The sequence below is a fragment of the Mobula hypostoma genome, chromosome 2, assembly GCF_963921235.1.
Source record: "Mobula hypostoma chromosome 2, sMobHyp1.1, whole genome shotgun sequence".
NCBI classification, from domain to species: domain Eukaryota; kingdom Metazoa; phylum Chordata; class Chondrichthyes; order Myliobatiformes; family Myliobatidae; genus Mobula; species Mobula hypostoma.
Window position 1 is genome coordinate 172,962,413 of NC_086098.1, and position 21,110 is coordinate 172,983,522.

The 21,110-nt window shown below is 43.8% G+C and overlaps 1 protein-coding gene across 1 annotated transcript in view; it reads right to left on the bottom strand.

Moving 5' to 3' along the window:
* Positions 1-269: 269 nt before the first annotated feature.
* Positions 270-21,110, bottom strand: part of LOC134342678 (deoxynucleoside triphosphate triphosphohydrolase SAMHD1-like) — a 46,133-nt gene continuing 25,292 nt past the window's right edge. Inside the window, exons 9-16 of the mRNA XM_063041087.1 lie at positions 20,705-20,813; positions 19,068-19,159; positions 18,561-18,676; positions 15,220-15,359; positions 10,901-10,993; positions 7,460-7,564; positions 6,643-6,780; positions 270-5,509 (exon numbers count right to left, since the gene is read on the bottom strand). Coding sequence (XP_062897157.1) covers positions 5,372-5,509; positions 6,643-6,780; positions 7,460-7,564; positions 10,901-10,993; positions 15,220-15,359; positions 18,561-18,676; positions 19,068-19,159; positions 20,705-20,813 — 931 coding nt within the window. The 3' untranslated portion in view covers positions 270-5,371. The remainder of the gene's footprint in view (positions 5,510-6,642; positions 6,781-7,459; positions 7,565-10,900; positions 10,994-15,219; positions 15,360-18,560; positions 18,677-19,067; positions 19,160-20,704; positions 20,814-21,110) is intronic.

Below are 21,110 nucleotides of genomic sequence, written 5' to 3' on the forward strand. Positions count from 1 at the left end.
AATACAGCAACATGTTTTCACTCATGGTATGGATGTCATCTGTTTAACCCAGAGGGGAGGAGCAACTGGTAAGAGCATGAGGCATCCCAATACTATCTCACTCACAGATAGGCCTGTCACATGACTGGGAGCACAGCACGTAGTCATGAGAACCATATTACACTGTACTGCTGTCACAAATTCATGGTATGCCAGAGAATAAACTTCAAGATTCAAAATTCAAGATTCCAAAAACTTTATTGTCATTGTAACCATACATCAGCTCTGCAGGGCAGAATGAGACAGCATTTCCCAGGAGCCGTGCAATCATAACATAACAAATGCAACACTAAATAATAAACATAACAATAAATAGTAAAACACAACAGCCACATGTCAGTTAAAATCAAGTTATAAGCGTCCAGTGCAAGTTAAAAGTGTCCAAAAGCAGAGTCAGGTAGAGCAGCTATTTAGCAGTCTGACTGCCTGTGGGAGGAAGCTGTTTAGTAGCCTTGTGGTTTTAGTTTTGATGCTCCTGTAACGTTTGCCTGATGGCAGAAGAACAAACAGTTCATGGAGAGGGTGTGAGGGGTCTATAATGATGTACCGTGTCTTCTGGAGGCATCGACTCTGAAAGAGGTCTTGGACAGAAGGTAGGGAGACCCCAATAACCTTCTCTGCTCCCCTAACCACCCTCTGCAAGACGTTTTTGTCAACAGCACTGCAGCTGGAGTACCAGGTTGTGATGCAAAAGGTCAGCACACTCTCAACCATGCCTCTGTAGAATGTAGTTAAGATGTTAGTGAGGAGTGATGCTTGTTTAAGTTTCCTCAGAAAGTGCAATCTCTGCTGGGCCCGTTTCACAATCCCAGTGGTGTTCCTGGACCAGGTGAGATTGTCCGAGATCTGCACCCCAAGGAACTTGATGTTTTTCACTCTCTCCACTGTGGAGCCGCTGATGCTGAGGGGTGTGTGCTCAGGCTGAGACCGTCTGAAATCGACGATCATCTCCTTGGTTTTGGTGACATTAAGCATCAAGTTGTTATCACTGCACCAGCTCTCTAGGTGTTTGACCTCCTCCCTCTACATTGTTTCATCACTTTTGCTGATGAGCCCCACCACTGTGGTATTATCCGCAAATTTAATGATCAGATTCTCCTTGAATCTGGCTGCACAGTCATGTGTTAGCAGTGTAAACAGCAATGGACTAAGCACACAGCCTTGTGGGGATCCAGTGCTCAGTGTGATGGAGTCAGAGATGTTCCTGCCAACACGGACTGACTGTGGTCTCTCTGTCAAGAAATCCAGAATCCAGCAACACATGGCAGTGTTAAGGTCAAGCAGCGACAGTTTCTCCACTAGTCTCTGCGGGATGATGGTATTGAACGCTGAACTGAAATCAATGTACAGGATTCTGGCATAAGTGTATTTGTTGTCCAAGTGAGAGAGAACTATGTGCAGTGTGGTGGATATTGCATCCTCCGTAGAGCAAATTGGACCATAAGCAAACTGTAGAGGATCCAACGATGGGGGAGGCTGGCTGTGATATGAGGCTTGACAAGCCGTTCAAAACATGAGTGTTTCCTTGAATGATGACAGTTCCTTGTTGGATTGTACTCCTGTGATCAGTAGTAATTAGAACAGGAGAAGGGCATTTGGACCCTCAAACCTCATGATTGATCCGATTTTGGTCTCAGCTCCTTCACTTTCCACACTAAGGCCAAAATCTATCTGAGCCTTGAATCTATTGAATGGCCAATTCCACAGGTCTCCAGGTAAAATGTTCCAGAGATCCAGGAACCTCAGAGGGTGAAACAGTCCTCTTCACCGTCTTTAGTAGCAATTTACTTCATCTGACTTGACTGTGTTAAATGACTCTGTCGTCATTGCTACAACACAAGAACTATACCAACAAAGTTACACACAATAAGATATTGATCAGATTAAACCCAACTTTATTGATATTGATTAACTGTATTCCATAAAATTCAAGAAATAGAAAAAACATTAAATATTGCACTGTTGACAAAGAACACACAAATAAATGGTAAATGATTATATAACTTTACTTCAGGAGAGACATCTTAAACAAACCCACTGAAGCTGTGTGATCCAAAGTCAAAAGTCACAAAAACATTTCCCACTATCCAAAGTAAATTCAAAGTCAAAGTAAGTTTATTATCAAAGTACTTATATGCCATTCTCATGAGGTTCATTATCCAGCAAAGACTCCCTGAAGGTGAGTCCATAGATTGTGGATTCAGTTCAGTGTTGGATAACTTCACTCACCCTAACACTGAACTGATTCCAAAACCTATGGACTCCCTTTTCAAAGACTCTTACTCGTGCTCTCGATATTTACTATTACTGTTTTGTTTCGTTTTTTTGGAGTTGCAGTACTTGTTGCCTTTTTCGCACTGGTTGCTTGTCAGGCTTTGTTGTATGCAGATTTTCATTGATTTCTATGTGTTTCTTTATCTTTACTGTGAATGCCTGCAAGAAAGTGAATCTTGAATTGAAGAAAAAATATAAGGAAAAGGAGTTTAATGACATTCAGTTGTCCAATCACAGAAAACTTGTACATTCAGACTACCCTGAAATACCCCAATAAGGCAATTTATTGCACAGTGTTGCAGCCTGTGCCCCCCCAGAGATAATACCCTCCCACTTCCCGCAATAAATTGTGCAAACAGAATGGCAGAATCCATTATGCAACTCTCTCTCCCCCCCACCCTCGGGCACAGGCCGGCTTCACCTGGATAACACCTGAGCTCCAGTAAACAACTCACATTTATAAAGTAGAGTTAAATTTGCCTGAGACCATTTGGAGTGGGAGAGACAGAGAAAAGAACCTCAGCTCCCCACTCAATGTCAACAGGGCTATGGATAGCATAAACAGAGACATTACCAGCTCCTCAGTGATCGATTGTACACCACAGTGTACTTGCATTGTCTACAAACCTGACCTGTTATCATTCAGACCACCCACACCATTCTTGTGTTGGCCAATCTGCACATTCTCCTTTCTCCCACATGCTTTGTCAAAGCATCTAAATGAACTTCCATGCTAATCTGGGGAACAGTTGTCCATCGCTAACACCCATCAGGAATTATCAGTGGGGACAAGTCAATCACAGAATTAGTTCTGTCCTTCCATTTCCCCAACTCCATGAATTTACACAAAAGCTCAAAATGTCTGTCTTCTCTTGACTGTGGATTTACTAAACCCTTTTGTCAAATGTACTACTTGTATACTTCTCATCATTACATTCATACAATGCTATATTTACACTAAAGTAAGCTGGTGGGAAGACAGTGGGTACAGATGGCTAAAGTTACTTGCAATAAGTAACCAGTGTCTGCATCCACCAGTTTACTCTGCACAAAAACACTATTCAGTACCAAGAATGGACCTTACCTGTAATCTTCTCACTTACCCCCTTGGACACTAACCACCCAGATTGAGTAATAACTGTGCAATCTTTGAAAATCTGGCTTCCAATGTTGACTAGTTTCCATTTCTGCAAGGATGAGCTATTTCAAAGCTGGGAATGAAGCAGGTTGGGTGGGGTTTGACAGTACTTGGGACGATCTGAATACTCATCTACAGTGTTCCTATTTGAGTCTACAAATGATACCACATCATGATGCTTATATCCCTCATATAAAACATTGCATAAAAACTCTCCATTATTGGTCAGAAATCCATACTGTTCTACAATGAAACCTGGAAACACTGGTCCATTCTCACGCTGCAATGACTGAACAGTACACGGCCAACAAAGTGGGAAGAGAAACTAAGCTTGGCTTGAATTTTAACAGGTTTAAAGTTTATAAAAGCTACGATTTTAAAATCGTAACTTTTAACCCCACACATATGGACAAGGAATTTGCATAAAATATGTGTTTAGTGCACTGATTTCTATAGTGCAAATCCAGCTGCCTTTTCTCAAGTTAAAAACACCCTGAGTACGTTAAAAAGCAGGAGATTCCACCAATCATTATTAAAAAGTGGAAAAGCAAAATGCCCCCTCAATTCCCTAAAAATGATTATTTGGACAAAGTTTAATTAGCAACAGCCCTGACATAGTGCCATATTTAAAAGGGTAAACAGCTCACAAAATAGGACCGAAGCAAGAGCCATCACAGAGCAGAGGCATCGATTGCTAGGACGGGGACACACATTACAGGCCACACTGTCACCACTGAATTCCCACAGCAACCTTCAAATATTCTGCAGCAGCAAGTCAATAGTACTGGGGAAAATCCAATCGCAGTCAGCCTCTCTGTGTGTCTACAGTGCAATGTAAATATTATTTTTTAAAATTTATCAAGTGCAGAATAGGCCCTTCAAGCCACGCCACACCACGCAGTAATCCTGATTTAATCCTACCCTAATCATGCGGCAATTTACAATGACCAGTTAACCTGCCAACTGGTACATCTTTGGGCTGTGAGAGGGGAGCACCCAGAGGAAACCCATGCGGTCACGGGGAGAACGTACAAACTCCTTACAGGCAGCAGTGGGAATTGAACCCGGGCCATCAGCGCTGCAAAGCTTTGCGCTAACTGCGACGCTGCCGTGCCGCTGCACATCTGATCTTCAACATTTGAATCAAATAGTATTTTAAGTTTACATTGATAGTCTTAAAACCTGTGTGGGCTGGAAGTGGGAGATACAATACACAAGGTGCAAACACCTTGAGTAACGAAAAGAGTGGCTTTTCTTCCTTCCAAGCTTGAAAAGGCATTATTCCTGAAAGCAGGAATCACATGATCCGTTGTGACACACTCTCAATGTTTTAGGAACAGCTTCTCCCCCTCTGAAATGGTGAACACTACCTCACTATTTTCGCTCTCTTTCTGCACTACATATCTTTATATATACTGTAATGCTTATTGTAATTTATAGTATTTTTTCTGTATTGCACTGCACTGCTGCCACAAAACAACACTTTCATGGCCTAAGTCAGTGACGATAAAGCTGATTCTGATTGTAAAAGCAGTCAATGGCTAACACCCCATCTGTGCCGCAGCAAGTCCCGCTCTCATTCAGCTGGAGTTATCCTAAGGCATTACAATCCAAATTGGATAAAAGCTTCATCCACTGATACGAACACACTCCACATTCTGCAACATTCACATCGAAGCTCTCTTACGCACAAACTACACGGTTTACGGTTTGAGGTTAGGAAGTAGTGACGCAGTAACATATTGCATTGATAAAAGGATCAATTCTTTTCAACTGACTTGCTCTGAAGCCATTTAGACTTGGATTTCTTTTTCCCATTCAAGCCTGGGCTCTGAAAATTGTCAGTTGGTAAAGAACCAATGAGACGATGAGGACTGGAGCTGAAATGATTTCAGGGTTCACTGGAAGTTCCCTATCTTCCTACTTAAAGAGCTGCATCTTGGCTTTATTGATGTCCGAATGAACATCGTTACTTGACTGAGAGTCATCGCTGTCACTGTCACTCTTGTTCCAATCAGCCTTCAATGGTGTCAGCTCGGGGGCAATAATATCACCATCCTGCAGGTAGATACAAACACAAGTAATTATCCACCATTTCAAGAGAAAAGAAAATCATTAGCTTATTTAAGCAACACTCACAACACGCCGGGGGAACTCAGCAGATCGGGCAGCATCTGTGGAAACGATCAGTCAACGTTTCGGGCCGGAACCCTTCATCAGGACTGAAGAGGGAAGGGGCAGAGGCCCTATAAAGAAGGTGGGGGGAGGGTGGGAAGGAGAAGGCTGGTAGGTTCCAGGGGAAAAACCAGTAAGGGGAAAGATAAAGGGTGGGGGAGGGGAAGCAGGGAGGTGATAGGCAGGAAAGGTGAAGAAAGAATAGGGGAAAACACAATGGGTAGTAGAAGGAGGCGGAACCATGAGGGAGGTGGTAGGCAGCTGGGGGAGGGGGCAGAGTGAAACTTCCCTCATCCCAAAGAGTTTTCAAAATTTATACCGTTGTCTATGTATAATTGATGTTAATTTACACTCAGTGGTCACTTTATTTGGTACAACTGATCATTAATGCAAATCACGTGGCAGCAACTCAATGCTAAAAAGCATGCAGACATGGTCAAAAGGTTCAGTTTTGCTCAGACCAAACATTAGTATGGGAAGAAACGTGATCTATGTGACTTTGACCATGGAATAATTGTTGGTGCCAGATGGGGTGGTTTGAGTATCTCAGAAACTGCCAATCTCGTGAGATCTTCACACACAACAGACTCTAGAGTTTACAGAGAACGGTACAATAAAGAAAATAACATCCAATGAGCAGCAGATCTGTGGGCAAAGATGCATTGTTAATAAGGTTGGGGGAGAATGGCCAGACTGGTTCAAGCAGGCAGGAAGCCACGTGTTAAAACAGAGATGCGCAACAGCATCTCAGTGCTCAACACATCAAACCTTGAAGTGGATGGGTACAGCAGCAGAAGACAACTAACATACAGAAATATACTCTGTGCCCATTTTATTACATATCTGCTGTACATAATAAAGTGGCCTCAGAGCACATGTAATTTGCTTGTAATGTAATGTACTGCTGCAGCAAGAAGATAATTTTCAAGGTATTTGTACCCTGGATAAGTACACCCATGATAATGAACTTTCAAATACTACTACAGTAACACAGCGGTATCTCCCTCTTTTCCTACCCTGGGCTTGGCGAAGTTCCTGTTTATACACCATTGGATAAAGTGTTTCCGCGCAGCCTCCACAATCGCCTTGTCGGGCCTCTTACAGTACACTTGGATCAGCTGCTCTGTAAACCTCTCCGGCAGCAAATGAGATACCTGGGTGGGCATATGAGAGAGCGAGAAGATCAATACCCACAACCACGAGGAGAAATACAAAAGTATGAGGTTTGACGGCCACACAGCCCCTCAAGTCTGTTACACCTTCCAGTATGATCATAACTAACCTGTTGTAATTTCCAATCCACAATATTGTCTACCCAGAGTGACCACCCACCAGTTTATCATGCTTCTGCCTTAAAAATGTTCCAGCACTCTGCTTCAAAGAATAGAGTTCCAAGGATGCATGATCACTGAGAAAAGGTCATGACCTCTTAAATGGGCAACCATTTAGTTTTATAATCTGAATGCCTAGTTCTACATTCTCCAAAAAAGAAACATCCTTTCCACTTCAATCCTGGCAAGACCCTCTTAGATGTTTCAAACGATTCTCTCACACTTCTAAACTCCAGTCAAGCCTGTCTAAACTATCCTGTTATGACAACCAGACCACAATGAGATTCCTAGGACAATGGAGTAAGGTTGAGATCCAAGTTACATCAAGTTCAGAGCTGGATCCAGGCGAGATGGCCAACACCTCCAGACTAAGATGGCTGAGAAGCAAACTGAAAAGCCCACGATGAGTGACCATAACTACCCCATAGCAACAGTTAATCACAGCCCCAGCACTGGTCGTTGCAAGGTTAGAAGGAAGTAAGCTACACACTGGGGAAGTTACCTGCTTTTTGTTGATTTTAACTGTCTCATTCGGGTTATTCTTGCAGTAAAATCGGACCTTATCAACAGGGTTTTTCCCTTTCATTCCATAGTCCATTTGAACAACCTGAAGTGAGGAATTTTAAATATATTTATTATGAAATATTGGCTATTGGGGAGAGTTTAAACTAGAATTGCTGGGGGGGGGGGTGGGAACCGAACTGAAGTGACAGAGGAAAGGGAGGTTGGCTCACAAATAGAGAAAATTTGGAGACAGTGTGGAAGGGAGGATAGGCAGATGATAGAGAAGGGGTGTTCTCAGTCCGATGGTTTGAGATGTGTCTATTTTAATGCGAGGAGCATCATGAATAAAGCTGATGAGCTTAGAGCTTAGAGCTTAGATCAGCACTTGGAGCTATGATGTTGTGGCCATTACAGAGACTTGGATGGTGCAAGGGCAGGAATGGCTACTTCAAGTGCCAGGCTTTAGATCTTTCAGAAAGGACAGGGAGGGAAGCAAAAGAGGTGGGGGCGTGGCACTGTTGATCAGAGATAGTGTCACGGCTGCAGAAAAGGAGGGAGTCTACAGAGTCTCTGCGGGTGGAAGTTAGGAATAGGAAGGGTCAATAACTCTACTGGGTGTTTTTTTTTATAGACCACCCAATAGTAACAGGGACATCGAGCAGCAGATAGGGAGACAGATTCTGGAAAGGAGTAATAATAACAGGGTTGTTGTGGTGGGAGATTTTAATTTTCCAAATATTGATTGGCATCTCACTAGAGTGAGGGGTTTAGATGGGGTCCTTGTTAGGTGTGTTCAGGAAGGTTTCTTGACACAATATGTAGATAAGCCTACAAGAGGAGAGGCTGTACTTGATCTGGTATTGGGAAATGAACCTGGTCAGGTGTCAGGTCTCTCAGTGGGAGAGCATTTTAGAGATAGTGATCACAATTCTATCTCCTTTACCATAGCATTGGAGAGGGATAGGAACAGACAGGTTAGGAAAACGTTTAATAGGAGTAAGGGGAAATATGAGGCTATCAGGCAGGAACTTGGAAGCACAAATTGGAAACAATTGGAAACAAGATGTTCTCAGGGAAATGTACAGAAGAAATGTGGCAAATGTTCAGGGGATATTTGCGTGGGGTTCTGAGTAGGTACGTTCCAATGAGACATGAAAAGGATGGTAGGGTACAAGATCCGTGGTGCACAAAGGCTGTTGTAAATCTAGTCAAGAAGAAGAGCTTATGAAAGGTTCAAAAACTAGGTATTGATATGAATCTAGAAGATTATAAGGTGAGCAGGAAGGAGCTTAAGAATGAAATTAGGAGAGCCAGAAGGGGCCATGAGAAGGATTTGGCGGACAGGATTAAGGAAAATCCCAAGGCATTCTACAAGTATGTGAAGAGCAAGAGGATAAGACATGAGAGAACAGGACCAATCAAGTGTGACAATGGAAAAGTGTGTGTGGAACTGGAGGAAATAGCGGAGGTAGTTAATGGTACTTTGCTTCAGTATTTACTACGGAAAAGGATCTTGACAATTGTAGAGATAACTTGCAGTGGACTGAAAAGCTTGAGAATGTAGATATTAAGAAAGAGGATGTGCTGGAGCTTTTGAAAAGCATCAAGTTGGATATGTCACCGGGGCCAGACGGGATGTACCCCAGGCTACTGTGGGAAGCGAGGGAGGAGATTGCTGAGCCTCTGGAAATTATCTTTGCATATCAATGGGGACGGGAGAGGTTCCGAAGGATTGGAGGGTTGCGGATGTTGTTCCATTATTCAAGAAAGGGAGTAGCCCAGGAAATTACAGGCCAGTGAGTCTTACTTCAGTGGTTGGCAAGTTGATGCAGAAAATCCTGACAGGCAGGATTTATCAACATTTGGAGAGGCATAATATGATTAGGAATAGTCAGCATGGCTTTGTCAAAGGCAGGTCGTGCCTTACGAGCCTGATTGAATTGTTTGAGGATGTGACTAAACACATTGATGAAGGTAGAGCAGTAGATGTAGTGTATATGGATTTTAGCAAGGTATTTGATAAGGTCCCCCATGCAAGGCTTATTGAGAAAGTAAGGAGGCATGGGATCCAAGGGGATAGTGTTTTGTGGATCCAGAACTGGCTTGCCCACAGAAGGCAAAGAGTGGTTGTAGACGGGTCATATTCTGCACGGAGGCCGGTGACCAGTGGTGTGCCTCATGAATCTGTTCTGGGACCCCTACTCTTTGTGATTTTTATAAATGACCTGAATGAGGAAGTGGAGGGATGAGTTAGTAAATTTACTGATGACACAAAGGTTGGGGGTGTTGTAGATAGTGTGGAGGGCTGTCAGAGGTTACATCGGGGCATTGATACGATGCAAAACTGGGCTAAGAAGTGGCAGATGGAGTTCAACCCAGATAAGTGTGAGGTGGTTTATTTTGGTAGGTCAAATATGATGGCAGAATATAGTATTAACGGTAAGACTCTTGGCAGTATGGAGGATCAGAGGGATCTTGGGGTCCGACTCCATAGGACACTCAAAGCTGCAATGCAGGTTGACTCTGTGGTTAAGAAGGCATACGGTGCACTGGCCTTCATCAATTGTGGGATTGAGTTTAAGAGCTGAGAGGTAATGTTGCAGCTATATCGGACCCTGGTCAGACCCTGCTTGGAGTACTGTGCTCAATTCTCGTCGCCTCACTACAGGAAGGACGTGGAAACCATAGAAAGGGTGCAGAGGAGATTTACAAGGATGTTGCCTGGATTGGGGAGCATGCCTTATGAGAATAGGTTGAGTGAACTCGGCCTTTTCTCCTTGGAGCGACGGAGGATGAGTGGTGACTTGATAGAGGTGTACAAGATAAAGAGAGGCATTGATTGTGTGGATAGTCAGAGGCTTTCCCCCAGGGCTGAAGTGGCTAGCATGAGAGGGCACAGTTTTAAGGTGCTTGGAAGTAGATACAGAGGAGATTTTAGGGGTAAGTATTTTACGCAGAGAGTGGTGAGTGTGTGGAATGGGCTGCCGGCAGCAGTGGTGGAGGCAGAAATGTGGGAGCCTTTTAAGAGACTCCTGGATGGCTAGATGGCGCTTAGAAAAATAGAGGGCTATGGGTAAAGCCTAGGTAGTTCGAAGGCAGGGACATGTTCGGCACAGCTTTGTGGGCCGAAGGGCCTGTATTGAGCTGTACGTTTTCTATGTTTCTATGAAACACAAATTACACTGTTGTAAATAGATGCAAAATAAGATGACTTGGGGTCTCAGATTTCTTCCCAAATCTCAAACGTAATGTACCCTTGGTGTGTAGATGAGTGGTGGAATCTGTACAGAGTTAATGGGAACGTGGAGAATAAAATGTGTTAGGGTAGGGTTAGGTAAAGGGTTACCCGATGACCGGCCAAAGGGCTTGTTACCAAGAGACACAACCTGCCAGTTGTATGAAGAGCTCTCCTCTCCATCATTAACCAGCCAGTACTCACATTTACAATGATATCTTCTGCCCGGAGTGTAACTTCCACGAGTGTTGATGGAGTAGCTGCAACCAGTTGATCAGCCAGCTGGTCAAACTTGTCCTGAAAGAGAGAACATTGCAACTGGGTTGGATTAAATTTGATTATGTACAAATAAAATCCAATGTGCAATAAGGCACCCACCAGAGTGTCTGACAATAAACCCCTGCAGTGATTGTAATGTTATCAAAGTCCACCTAGAGCAGGTGGCAAACGTGGGTTACGATCTTTAATTTTACCAAAGAAAAAAAATGGCGGGAGTTTGCTTTGCACTTCAGTGCAAGCGTGTTTATTAGGCGTGCCAAAAATCAAACCTGCAAAGATTAGTGAAAATGGAAATATTTATAAAAATATATCTACAAAATAGCTCCGTACTTATTGTGTGAATTCCTGGCAGCTCCTATCTCTCTCTCACACATTGAGGGCAATCGGCTCCTTTTATCGGTACCAGGACATACCACCTTCAATTACCAATGAAGTTAACTTAAGACTACATGTGAATTAGAATATGATGCACCGCACAATGTCATAACAGTCATGTTACAAAATAAGTTGTATCTACCTTAAATACAGCATACAAACAACATACATATTTACACATCTCCATTACTACAGAAATGGAATATTCCACTGTGTACGATGGGAAAGGCACCACATAGCCAAACCTGAGCACATCAGCTTGGTTTAGGACACATGATGCCATGGAACTGCTGGGAGATGACAGCAAGAAACAGCAGGATGCTCAATGCAATCACACATTTACAGTTAAATAGAAATAAAAAACAAAATTAAACTAACACGCACAAAATGCTGGAGGAACTCAGCAGGCCAGGTAGCAATGGAAAAGAGTACAGTCGATGTTTCGGGCTGAGACCCTTCAGCAGGACTAGAGAAAAAAGGCTGAGGAGTAGAGGCAGAAGGTGGGGGGTGGGGAGAGAGAAACGCAAGGTAATGGTGGAAACCAGCAGCGGCGGGGAGCGGAGGGTTCTTAAAGAGTTTGTAAGTTGATTGGTGAAAGAGATACAGGGCTGGAGAAGGGGGAATCTAATAGGGCAGGACAGAAGGCCATGAAAGAAAGAAAAAGGGGAAGGAGCACTAGAGAGAGGGATGGGCAGGCATGCAGATAAGGTGAGAGATGAAAAAGGGGAAGAGGTATTGGGCGGGGGGGGGGAAGAGGGGGGTCATTACCAGAAGTTAAAGAAATTGATGTTCATGCCATCTGGTATGAACAGTTAAAGAAATTGATGTTCATGCAATCTGGTATGAACAGTTAAAGAAATTGATGTTCATGCCATCTGGTATGAACAGTTAAAGAAATTGATGTTCATGCCACCCTGACAGAATATAAGGTGTTGCTCCCCCAGTCTGAGTGTGGCCTCATCACGACAGTAGAGCAGCCATGTATGGACGTGTCGGAATGGGAGTGGGCAGTGGAATTAAAATGGCAGACGGAGCATAGGTGCTCGGCAAATCAGTCTCCCAATCTACGTCAGGTCTCACTGATATACAGGAGGCCACACCAGGAGTAACAGATAGAGCAGATAGGCCCAACAGACTCACAGGTGAAGTGTTGCCTCACCTGGAAGCACTGATTGGGGCTCTGGATGGTAGTGAGCGAGGTGATATAGGGGCAGGCGTAGCACTTGTTCTGCTGTGAAATTAATTAGGCAACATGAAATTAAACTAAATTTTGGTATCTGCAGTGCCGGGGGAAAACAGGGGGTTAATGATGAGGACATACTGGTGAAGACACTAAAGCGCACACACTCTCTGCAATGACAGCAGAATGGCAAAGCAATGTTTACGTGTCAGTGAATGCGTGGTGTAAGGAGTGCGTTTACGTCACGGCACACACAAAAACCTATTGGCACGTGGCATGCAGTGTCGCCACTCTATTCTTTAAACACCACCCATAATGAAAAGGTCGTTGACATTTTTCTCATAAATGCTGCTTACGTGAAGCATGCCTGTGTTACTGCTGCAAGTAAGTTTCTTCTTATTGCACCTGTGCACACACGAGAATCACACATTAACAGTACAGGTGACCCAGGGACATTACCCATCACTGCCTGTTCTCCCCGTGACCATGTGGGTTTCCTTCCACTGTCCAAAGACACAGGTTAATTAGTCATTGTAAACTGTCCTAGGATTAAATCCGGGGCGTGGCTCGAGGGGCCTACTCGATGCTGAACCTCAATAAATAAACTCCAAACCGAGATCAGCGGTCTCTGGACCCTGAGTAAATCCAACGGTGCAGGGATGTTATGGGAACACCGGGCGAGGTAGAACTTCAGCAATGATCTCACATCTGACCATTAGGCCCAACAGAAGATTGTGATCTTCTCAATAGTTCTCATCGGTATCTCTCTTCCACCCATCCGGGATACTCACCCGGAGCACTGTGTACACAGGGCCCTTACCATTGTTAAGGATCTCCCCCCACTTCTGTCCACCAACCTCCTTGACCCTCTACCTTCAGGCAGGAGGTCCCATTGCATTAAAACAAGGACTGTTAGGATGGGAAACAGCTTCTTCCCCCAGGACATGAGACTACTGAACTCCCTGCCACCACCTAGATCTCACCACAAATGAAGCCTCAGTAGATCATAAGATATAGGAGCAGAATTAGGCCATTTGGCCTAATGAGTCTGCTCCGTCATTCCGTCATGGCAGATCCAAATTTTCTGTCTGTCCCAATCTCCTGCCTTCTCCCTATATCCCTTCAGAATCAGGTTTATTATCACCAGCATGTGACGTGAAATTTGTTAACTTAGCAGCAGCAGTTCAATGCAAAACAAAATCTAGCAGAGAGAAAAAAAATAAACAAGTAAATCAATTACATATATTGAACAGATTATTAAAAAAAGTGCAAAAACAGAAATACTGTATATATAAAAAAAAGTGAGGTAGTGTCCAAAGCTTCAAAGTCCATTTAGGAATGGGATGGCAGAGGGGAAGAAACTGTTCCTGAATCGCTGAGTGTGTGCCTTCAGGCTTCTGTATCTCCTACCTGATGGTAACAGTGAGAAAAGGGCATGCCCTGGGTGCTGGAGGTGCTTAATAATGGACGCTGCCTTTCTGAGACACCGCTCCCTAAAGATGTCCTGGGTACTTTGTAGACTTAGTACCCAAGATGGAGCTGACTAGATTTACAACCTTCTGCAGCTTCTTTCAGTCCTGTGCAGTAGCCCCTCCATACCAGATAGTGATGCAGCCTGTCAGAATAGAAGTACAACTACAGAAGTTTTTGAGTGTATTTGTTGACATGCCAAATCTCTTCAAACTCCTAAAGTATAGCCGCTGTCTTGCCTTCTTTATAACTACATCGATATGTTGGGACCAGGTTAGATCCCTCAGAGATCTTGACATCCAGGAACTTGAAGCTGCTCACTCTCTCCACTTCTGGTCCCTCTATGAGGATTGGTATGTGCTCCTTCGTCTTACCCTTCCTGAAGTCCACAATCAGCTCTTTCGTCTTACTGACATTGAGTGCCAGGTTGTTGCTGTGGCACCATTCCACTAGTTGGCATATCTCACTCCTGTACACCCACCTGAGATTCTAGCAACAATAGTTGTATCGTCAGCAAATTTGTAGATGCTTTACCAATCAAGATTCTATCAACCTCTGCCTTAAATATACATAAAGACTTGGCCTCCACTGCTGCCTGTAGCAAAGAATTCCACAGATTCACCACTCTCTGGCTAAAGAAATTCCTCCTCATTTCCATTCTAAAAATGACACCCCTGCTATTCTGAGGCTGTGTCCTCTGGTCTTAGATTCTCCAACCATAAGAAACATCTTCTTCCACCACTCGATAGGTTTCAATGAGGTCACCTCTCATTCTTCTGAATTCAAGTGAATACAGGCCCAGAGCCATCAAACATTCTTCATATCACAAGCCATTCAATCCTGGAATCATTTTCGTGAACCTTCTTTGAACCCTCTCCAGTTTCAGCACATCCTTTCTAAGACAAGGGGCCCAAAACTGCTCACAATATTCCAAGTGAGACCTCACTAGTGCTTTATAAAGCCTCAGCACTACACTCAGTAGTGTTATATGGTTGAAATGACAAACTTGAACTTGAATAGCAGAGAGCCTCAAAAGGCCCAAGGACCCATTGACTTTTACATTCTCAACTCATTTCAGGGGAAGGTTTGCTACTTTCTGGCTTGGGGGGATGGCAATAGACTACACAGAGACTAGTGTGGAGCACAAACACTGGCCCAGTCCAGTTGGGTAAATGACCCATTCCTCCACAGTTGCACTACCAACCTGAGTAATAATTACCTTTTCAATTGTTGTATCTGCTGCAGGCTGAGTCTGCCCAATCCACTTGTACAGTTTGCGGCATACGACATTGCTCAGGATTTCCCGCGCCTCTTGCAGTTCAGCATCAGAGGAATTCAGGATCTGTTCAAAGATACTGTCTAGAAAAAGAAATAATGTCCAGGGTCAAACAAAAAAATATGACCAGTTTGATCACTTTGCACCAAAATATACTTCATTTTGTTGTAACGGTGTTCTTTCTTGTAAAATTGTGTACAATTCATGTTTAATTAGAATGCCATTTATTGATACAATGTGCCGCTAATGCTGTTGTAAGTTTCAGATTGCGCTTGTGCTTCTGTCAAACTGAACTTTGACTTTCAACTTCACAAGATGATACCAGCAGTGACTGGATTTAGATTAAGTAGATATTTTAAACTTGAACAAAAGTGTCACACTTAAGTCAGCCAACAAAGTGAAGAGATGGACTCTTATTGGGTGTGTGTAAAGATACCTCAGCATGCCGCCCAGGGAATGCCCCGGGAAGGGGTCCCCCTGAATGGAAGAGAAATGCTTTCTGTGCTATTTATGAACCTACTTAACACATCCTATTCCAGCGTTAGACCAAGAGATTGGCAGAAGATGATAAAGGACTGCGATGGCAGCGAAGGGGATTGTGGATGTACCTGTTTCAATGGATGGTACCTCTGCACCCCAACGGAGGGAAAAAGGATGCCCTCCTTTGAGTTAGTAAATACACAGAAAGCTGTAAATGGAATTTGTTATTGTAATACGGCGGGGGGAAACGGGACATTTTTGGGTAATAACTCATGCTGAACAGAGGGTGGGTCCTCCTCTGCATACTCCTAATGCGACTTACTGGGTATGTTGGGGAAGAGCTTATCCTTGGCTTCCAGGGCCGCCAGGTGAAAATGGGAATGTCCCCCCAGGAAGGGCTGCTGTTACCTGGCCTGTATAGTGCCCTCCATGCATCCTATAAAAGACAGATCACAACACCCTTATTTAAGGCGAAGTAAGTGAGGGATAACAGAAGGTAAAAAGTTTTGGATGATAGCATTTCCCTCATATGGTGTGGCCTGAAATTCGCGAAAAAAATATTAATATGGCAGTCGCTCTAGAGAAATTGGCCAATGACACTGCCGATACCCTAACTGACGTGCAGACACAAGTGAAAGACCTAACAACAGAGGTGGTTGCCCTTAGGATGGTAACCTTGCAGAATAGAATGGCCCTGGATCTGCCCTTAGCTGAAAAAGGAGGGACATGCGCCGTGGTAGGGCTGGAATGTTGTATCTATATTCCCGATGCCTTAGAAATAAATAACTGACCTTAGTTAACACATAAGGGGAAAGACTGAGGAGGTTAAGAAGATAGGAAAATAGTTTAAGAATTTTGATTCAGGAACGAAATGGTGGGAAATAATAGAGGGACGGTCTTCTGGCTGGGGAAGCTGGATTATCCATGGGATAATTATAGTGGTAATGATATGTGTTTTAGGGTGCTGTGTATGTGGAGCATTACGATTGTGTTGTTATCAGTTAATGAAAAGAGCCTTACTCGGACCTGAAAATGTCCCTATGATACCTCAGATGGTGAGAAAAATGCGCAGTAGGCAAAACTGGTGGGGAGAGAAGGTACATTCTGGCAAAGAAAGGCCCTTTCCAGGGGGATATGAACCATCCTCCCCCCCCCCCAAAACCATGAGGAAGAGGAGGAAATACCTCATGAGGAGTGTTGATCTGAAAGGATCAACAAGGAGGGAATTGTGGAAGAATTTAAGACTCTTTGGATATGTAGGGGTTAACCTAATCACTTGTGAATGCTCCTAAAATTTTGCTGAAGTCCTTCATATCTTATAATTTAGCTAAAAGTCCTTGCTAATGTCTAAACAAGAATGTTTTGGCACCACATTTACTTCATGCTCTTGTTTGTTGAAAATTAGTGCCAAGTTCAAAGTCACACTGTCACAATCAAGTGTTAAGTTCACAGTCAAGCAATGTTATTGTTAAGTGCTTTTAGTCCCATACGCTGTGCCTATATAATGAAGCGGGTCTGCGAGATGAGCAGAGTTCCTAAGCGCTGCTCTTAGGTGGAAGGAGGCTGTCCATGATATCATGTAATAAAGTCCTCTAGTCTGAAACAACTCCGAGGTCGGCCTGATCTATTCTGTCTGCTGCTCCTGAGATTTTTTTCTGCAACAGCAGGTCAGCATGTGTGTGTGGCTGAGGTGTTCAGTGTGCCACAGTAGCATCGCAGTACGTGTGACGTTCTTACAGCTCGGGGTGTCGCAATTCAATTTAATTCTGCTGTCCTCTGCAAGTTTGTACGTTCTGCCCCCGAGTACGTGGATTTCCTCTGGGTGCTCCAGTTTCCTCCCACAGTCCAAAGACGTACCGGATGGTAGGTTAATTGGTCATTGTAAATTGTTCTGTGATTAGGCTAGGGTTAAATAGGTGGGTTGCTGGACGTTATGGTTCTTTGGGCTGGAGGGGCCTGTTACATGCTGCATCTCAATAAAATCAATGTGGGACTTGGCTAAAAACTGCTTGGACCCATGGTAGCGGCACCTCTAAAAAGCACCTGCAGCCCAAGTGTCTTTGCCTTGGAGATGATGAAACACAGCTTAAGTGGATGCTGAGATGGCGAAAGAAATCTTACATCAAGAATACCAGAATTGAACAGTCAAGAGGACATAGCTATGACTGAGGATCCAGAGAGAAGCACTGCAACATCTTCAGGTAAGGTAGGGATGTGGTCCCGTTGGATCAGGATGAGAGAGAAAAGAATAAATGGGAGGAAGGACAGAGGGGGAGCAGTTACTGGGAGTTTGAGAATTCCATGTTCATGAGCCAGGTTGAAGATTACCCAAATAGATAACGAGGCACTATTTTATGACAAAATTCAACAGGCTATATTGATGACAAGGTTTGCACAGAAAAACCTGCAAAGCAGAATTTGAGCAACACACACAAAATACTGGACAACTCAGCAGGCCAGGCAGCAGCTATAGAAGAGAGTACAGTCGACGCTTCGGGCCGAGACCCTTCAGCAGGACTGTACTCTTTTCCATAGATACTGCCTGGCCTGCTGAGTTCCTCCAGTATTTTGTGTGTGTTGCTCGGACTTCCAGCATCTGCAGATTTTCTCCTGTTTGAAAATGGAATTTGGTTTTCAAATAAACAGCAAAAGAATGAAGGCCAACAGGGGAAAGACCAGGGCAGTGGGATTTATTGGTGGACCCTCACAAATAGATAGCAATGGCTGGATGGCCTTGTCCTGTTAAGTGAACATCCAGGACTAAGGAGTAAATTCTGGTCAGACATAAGGACAGGAGTACTCACCTGTGAGTTTGGTGTAAGCCTCCATGTCATCAATGGCTGTTGACATTTTAAACTGCTTCCCACCTGAGCCGCTGATCAGGATGTGTGGATCTGCCAACACCATTGCTTCCGTGATCCTAATGGATGAACATGTTTAGAATCGTGTCAGTACTGTTGTCCCACAGCCTCCTCATGATGTTGACAGCAAACACAAGAAATGGATGTGGGAATGGCCTCAGCATACTTGGGCTATGGGAAAGGAAGGTGAAGGAAACACGTCTTCAGATTCACCACTCATCAGCAACACCCGAGTAAACACTGCAACAAACACACCACGTTCTGGTTAGTAAAGGACGTGACCAAATTATCTGTCAGTTAGTAGCCAAAGGCTGACCCATGCGGTCACAGTGCCTTTCACACAGGCCAGTGCCTTTCACCAACACAAGGGCTGGGAGAAGATGAGTGGGTGGACGCAAGGATGTAAAATGAGTGAAAGCACCGTACCAGCCACACTGCAGGAATACTCACATGCTCTCAATGATGTTGACCACTCTATGCTGATAGGCCCTGCGATGCAAGGTGTTGCGGGTATGAAACATGTTGTACAGGTCGGCAACTTCCTTCATGGAAAGATGGAAAAGGAGAGGGAGAGGTCATTTCACCCTTATCATTGTGTGTATGTCAGGAACTGATCCCAGCAGTGAGCAATTCTGTCACATTGGCATTGAAGACTATTCACCAATCACAAGACTATGATTTACTGGATGCCAGACTGATGTCAGTCCTGACGAAGGGTCTCGGCCCGAAACGTCGACTGTACATCTTCCTAGAGATGCTGCCTGGCCTGCTGCGTTCACCAGCAACTTTTATGTGTGTTGCTTGATGCCAGTACCTTTGCCCCGTTATATAATCCAAAGCATTCATGGATTTTAATCTCAATATGCCAACATTGTAAATATGTAATTCTGTACATTTACCTGACTACATGTAAACTGATAAAGTGGGTGATTATAGCAATTGCCAAACTGTAGTTTAACTTTTTCTGTTATCTTTTGTGTTGGGGAAGGGCAAAACACTGCGTCGGGAGAGTAGGATTCTCCTGGGCGCGCACGTGCGCGCGCACACACACACACACACACACACTCCCTCCCTCTCCTGAATGACTGCTGTGCAAATAAAGACTTTATTTCCCAGATACAGATTCTGTGTTGCTCAGTTTTAGTCACAACAACAGATTCCACAGGTTTAAAATAAATACAAAAAAAAATCTATGTAAGGCTTCAAAATTTAAAGAAATGCTCTGCTCCTGAACAAAGAGGTGGCAAACCAGCTGACACTGGTCAGAAGTGGATCTTAAAGTGCTAAGTTATTTTTATTATTTATTTATTGAGATACAGCGTGGAACATGCCTTTCCGGCTCTTTGAGCCGCACTGCCCAGCAATCCCCCGATTTAACCCTAGCCTAATCACAGGACAATTTACAATGACCAATTAACCTACCAGCAGGTACGCCTTTGAAATGTGGGAGGAAACCAGAGCACCCGGAGGAACCCCACGCAGTCACAGGGAGAGCATATAAACTCTACAGGCAATGGCAGGAATTGAACCTAGGTCACCTGTACTGCAAAGTGTTGTGCTCACCACTATGCTACTGTGCCACCCAATAGTGCAAAGGGAATTCAAAATTTAAACTCCCAACGCCAAAAGTGGGGCCAACTGGAATTCAGTTACTTGGAGGAAATCTTGAGTCCAGAGTTGTTTGGAGGAATATGGCTCTGGAGGAGCCTTAAACGTGTTTCTTTTACACACTGTGATTGCCTGCAAGAAAATGAATCTCAGGGTTATATACGGTGACAGATATGTACTTTGATAATAAATTTACATGGAACTTTGAGCAGGTTCTCACCAAAAGGAGCTAGTTTAGTTCAGTAAGAACAGAGGTAACAGTGAATATGACTGGGGCAACTATGAATAAAGGCATCAATGGTTTGTGTGCACATTGATTACATCTCTTTCAAGGCCGTGCACCTCTTCAGTTCAAGTACCATTGAGATAGCATTTCTGAGCCACTAGGCATCAGTAGAACCATTGCAATTAGTTTCAGACTGCATGAGCTTTGGCAAACAAACTCAAGACACTTCACTACATCTCAGAACATTCATCACCTTATCTCGAGTGCAAATGACCTTCTTTTTTTTGACATCGTAAACTCGAGCAAACTTGAGGAAGCGTTGAAAGTCAAAGTTGTTTCGGATTCCAAGATGGTGACAGTCCCTTTGGGGCAAGAAGAGACATGTTAATGGCTGCCTCTGCCATGTCATTGGTATTTGGTTTATTGTCACGTACAGCTCAGTGGCAAATTTATTAGGTACACCTGTATATCTGCTCATTAATGCAATTATCTAATTAGCCACTAATTTGGCAGCATTCAATGCATAAAAGCATGCAGACAAGGTCAAGAGGTTCAGTTGTTGCTCAGGCCAAACATCAGAATGCGGAAAAAACGTGATCTAAATGACTTGGAGCATAGAGTCACAAACAAGAGAAAATCTGCAGATGCTGGAAATCCAA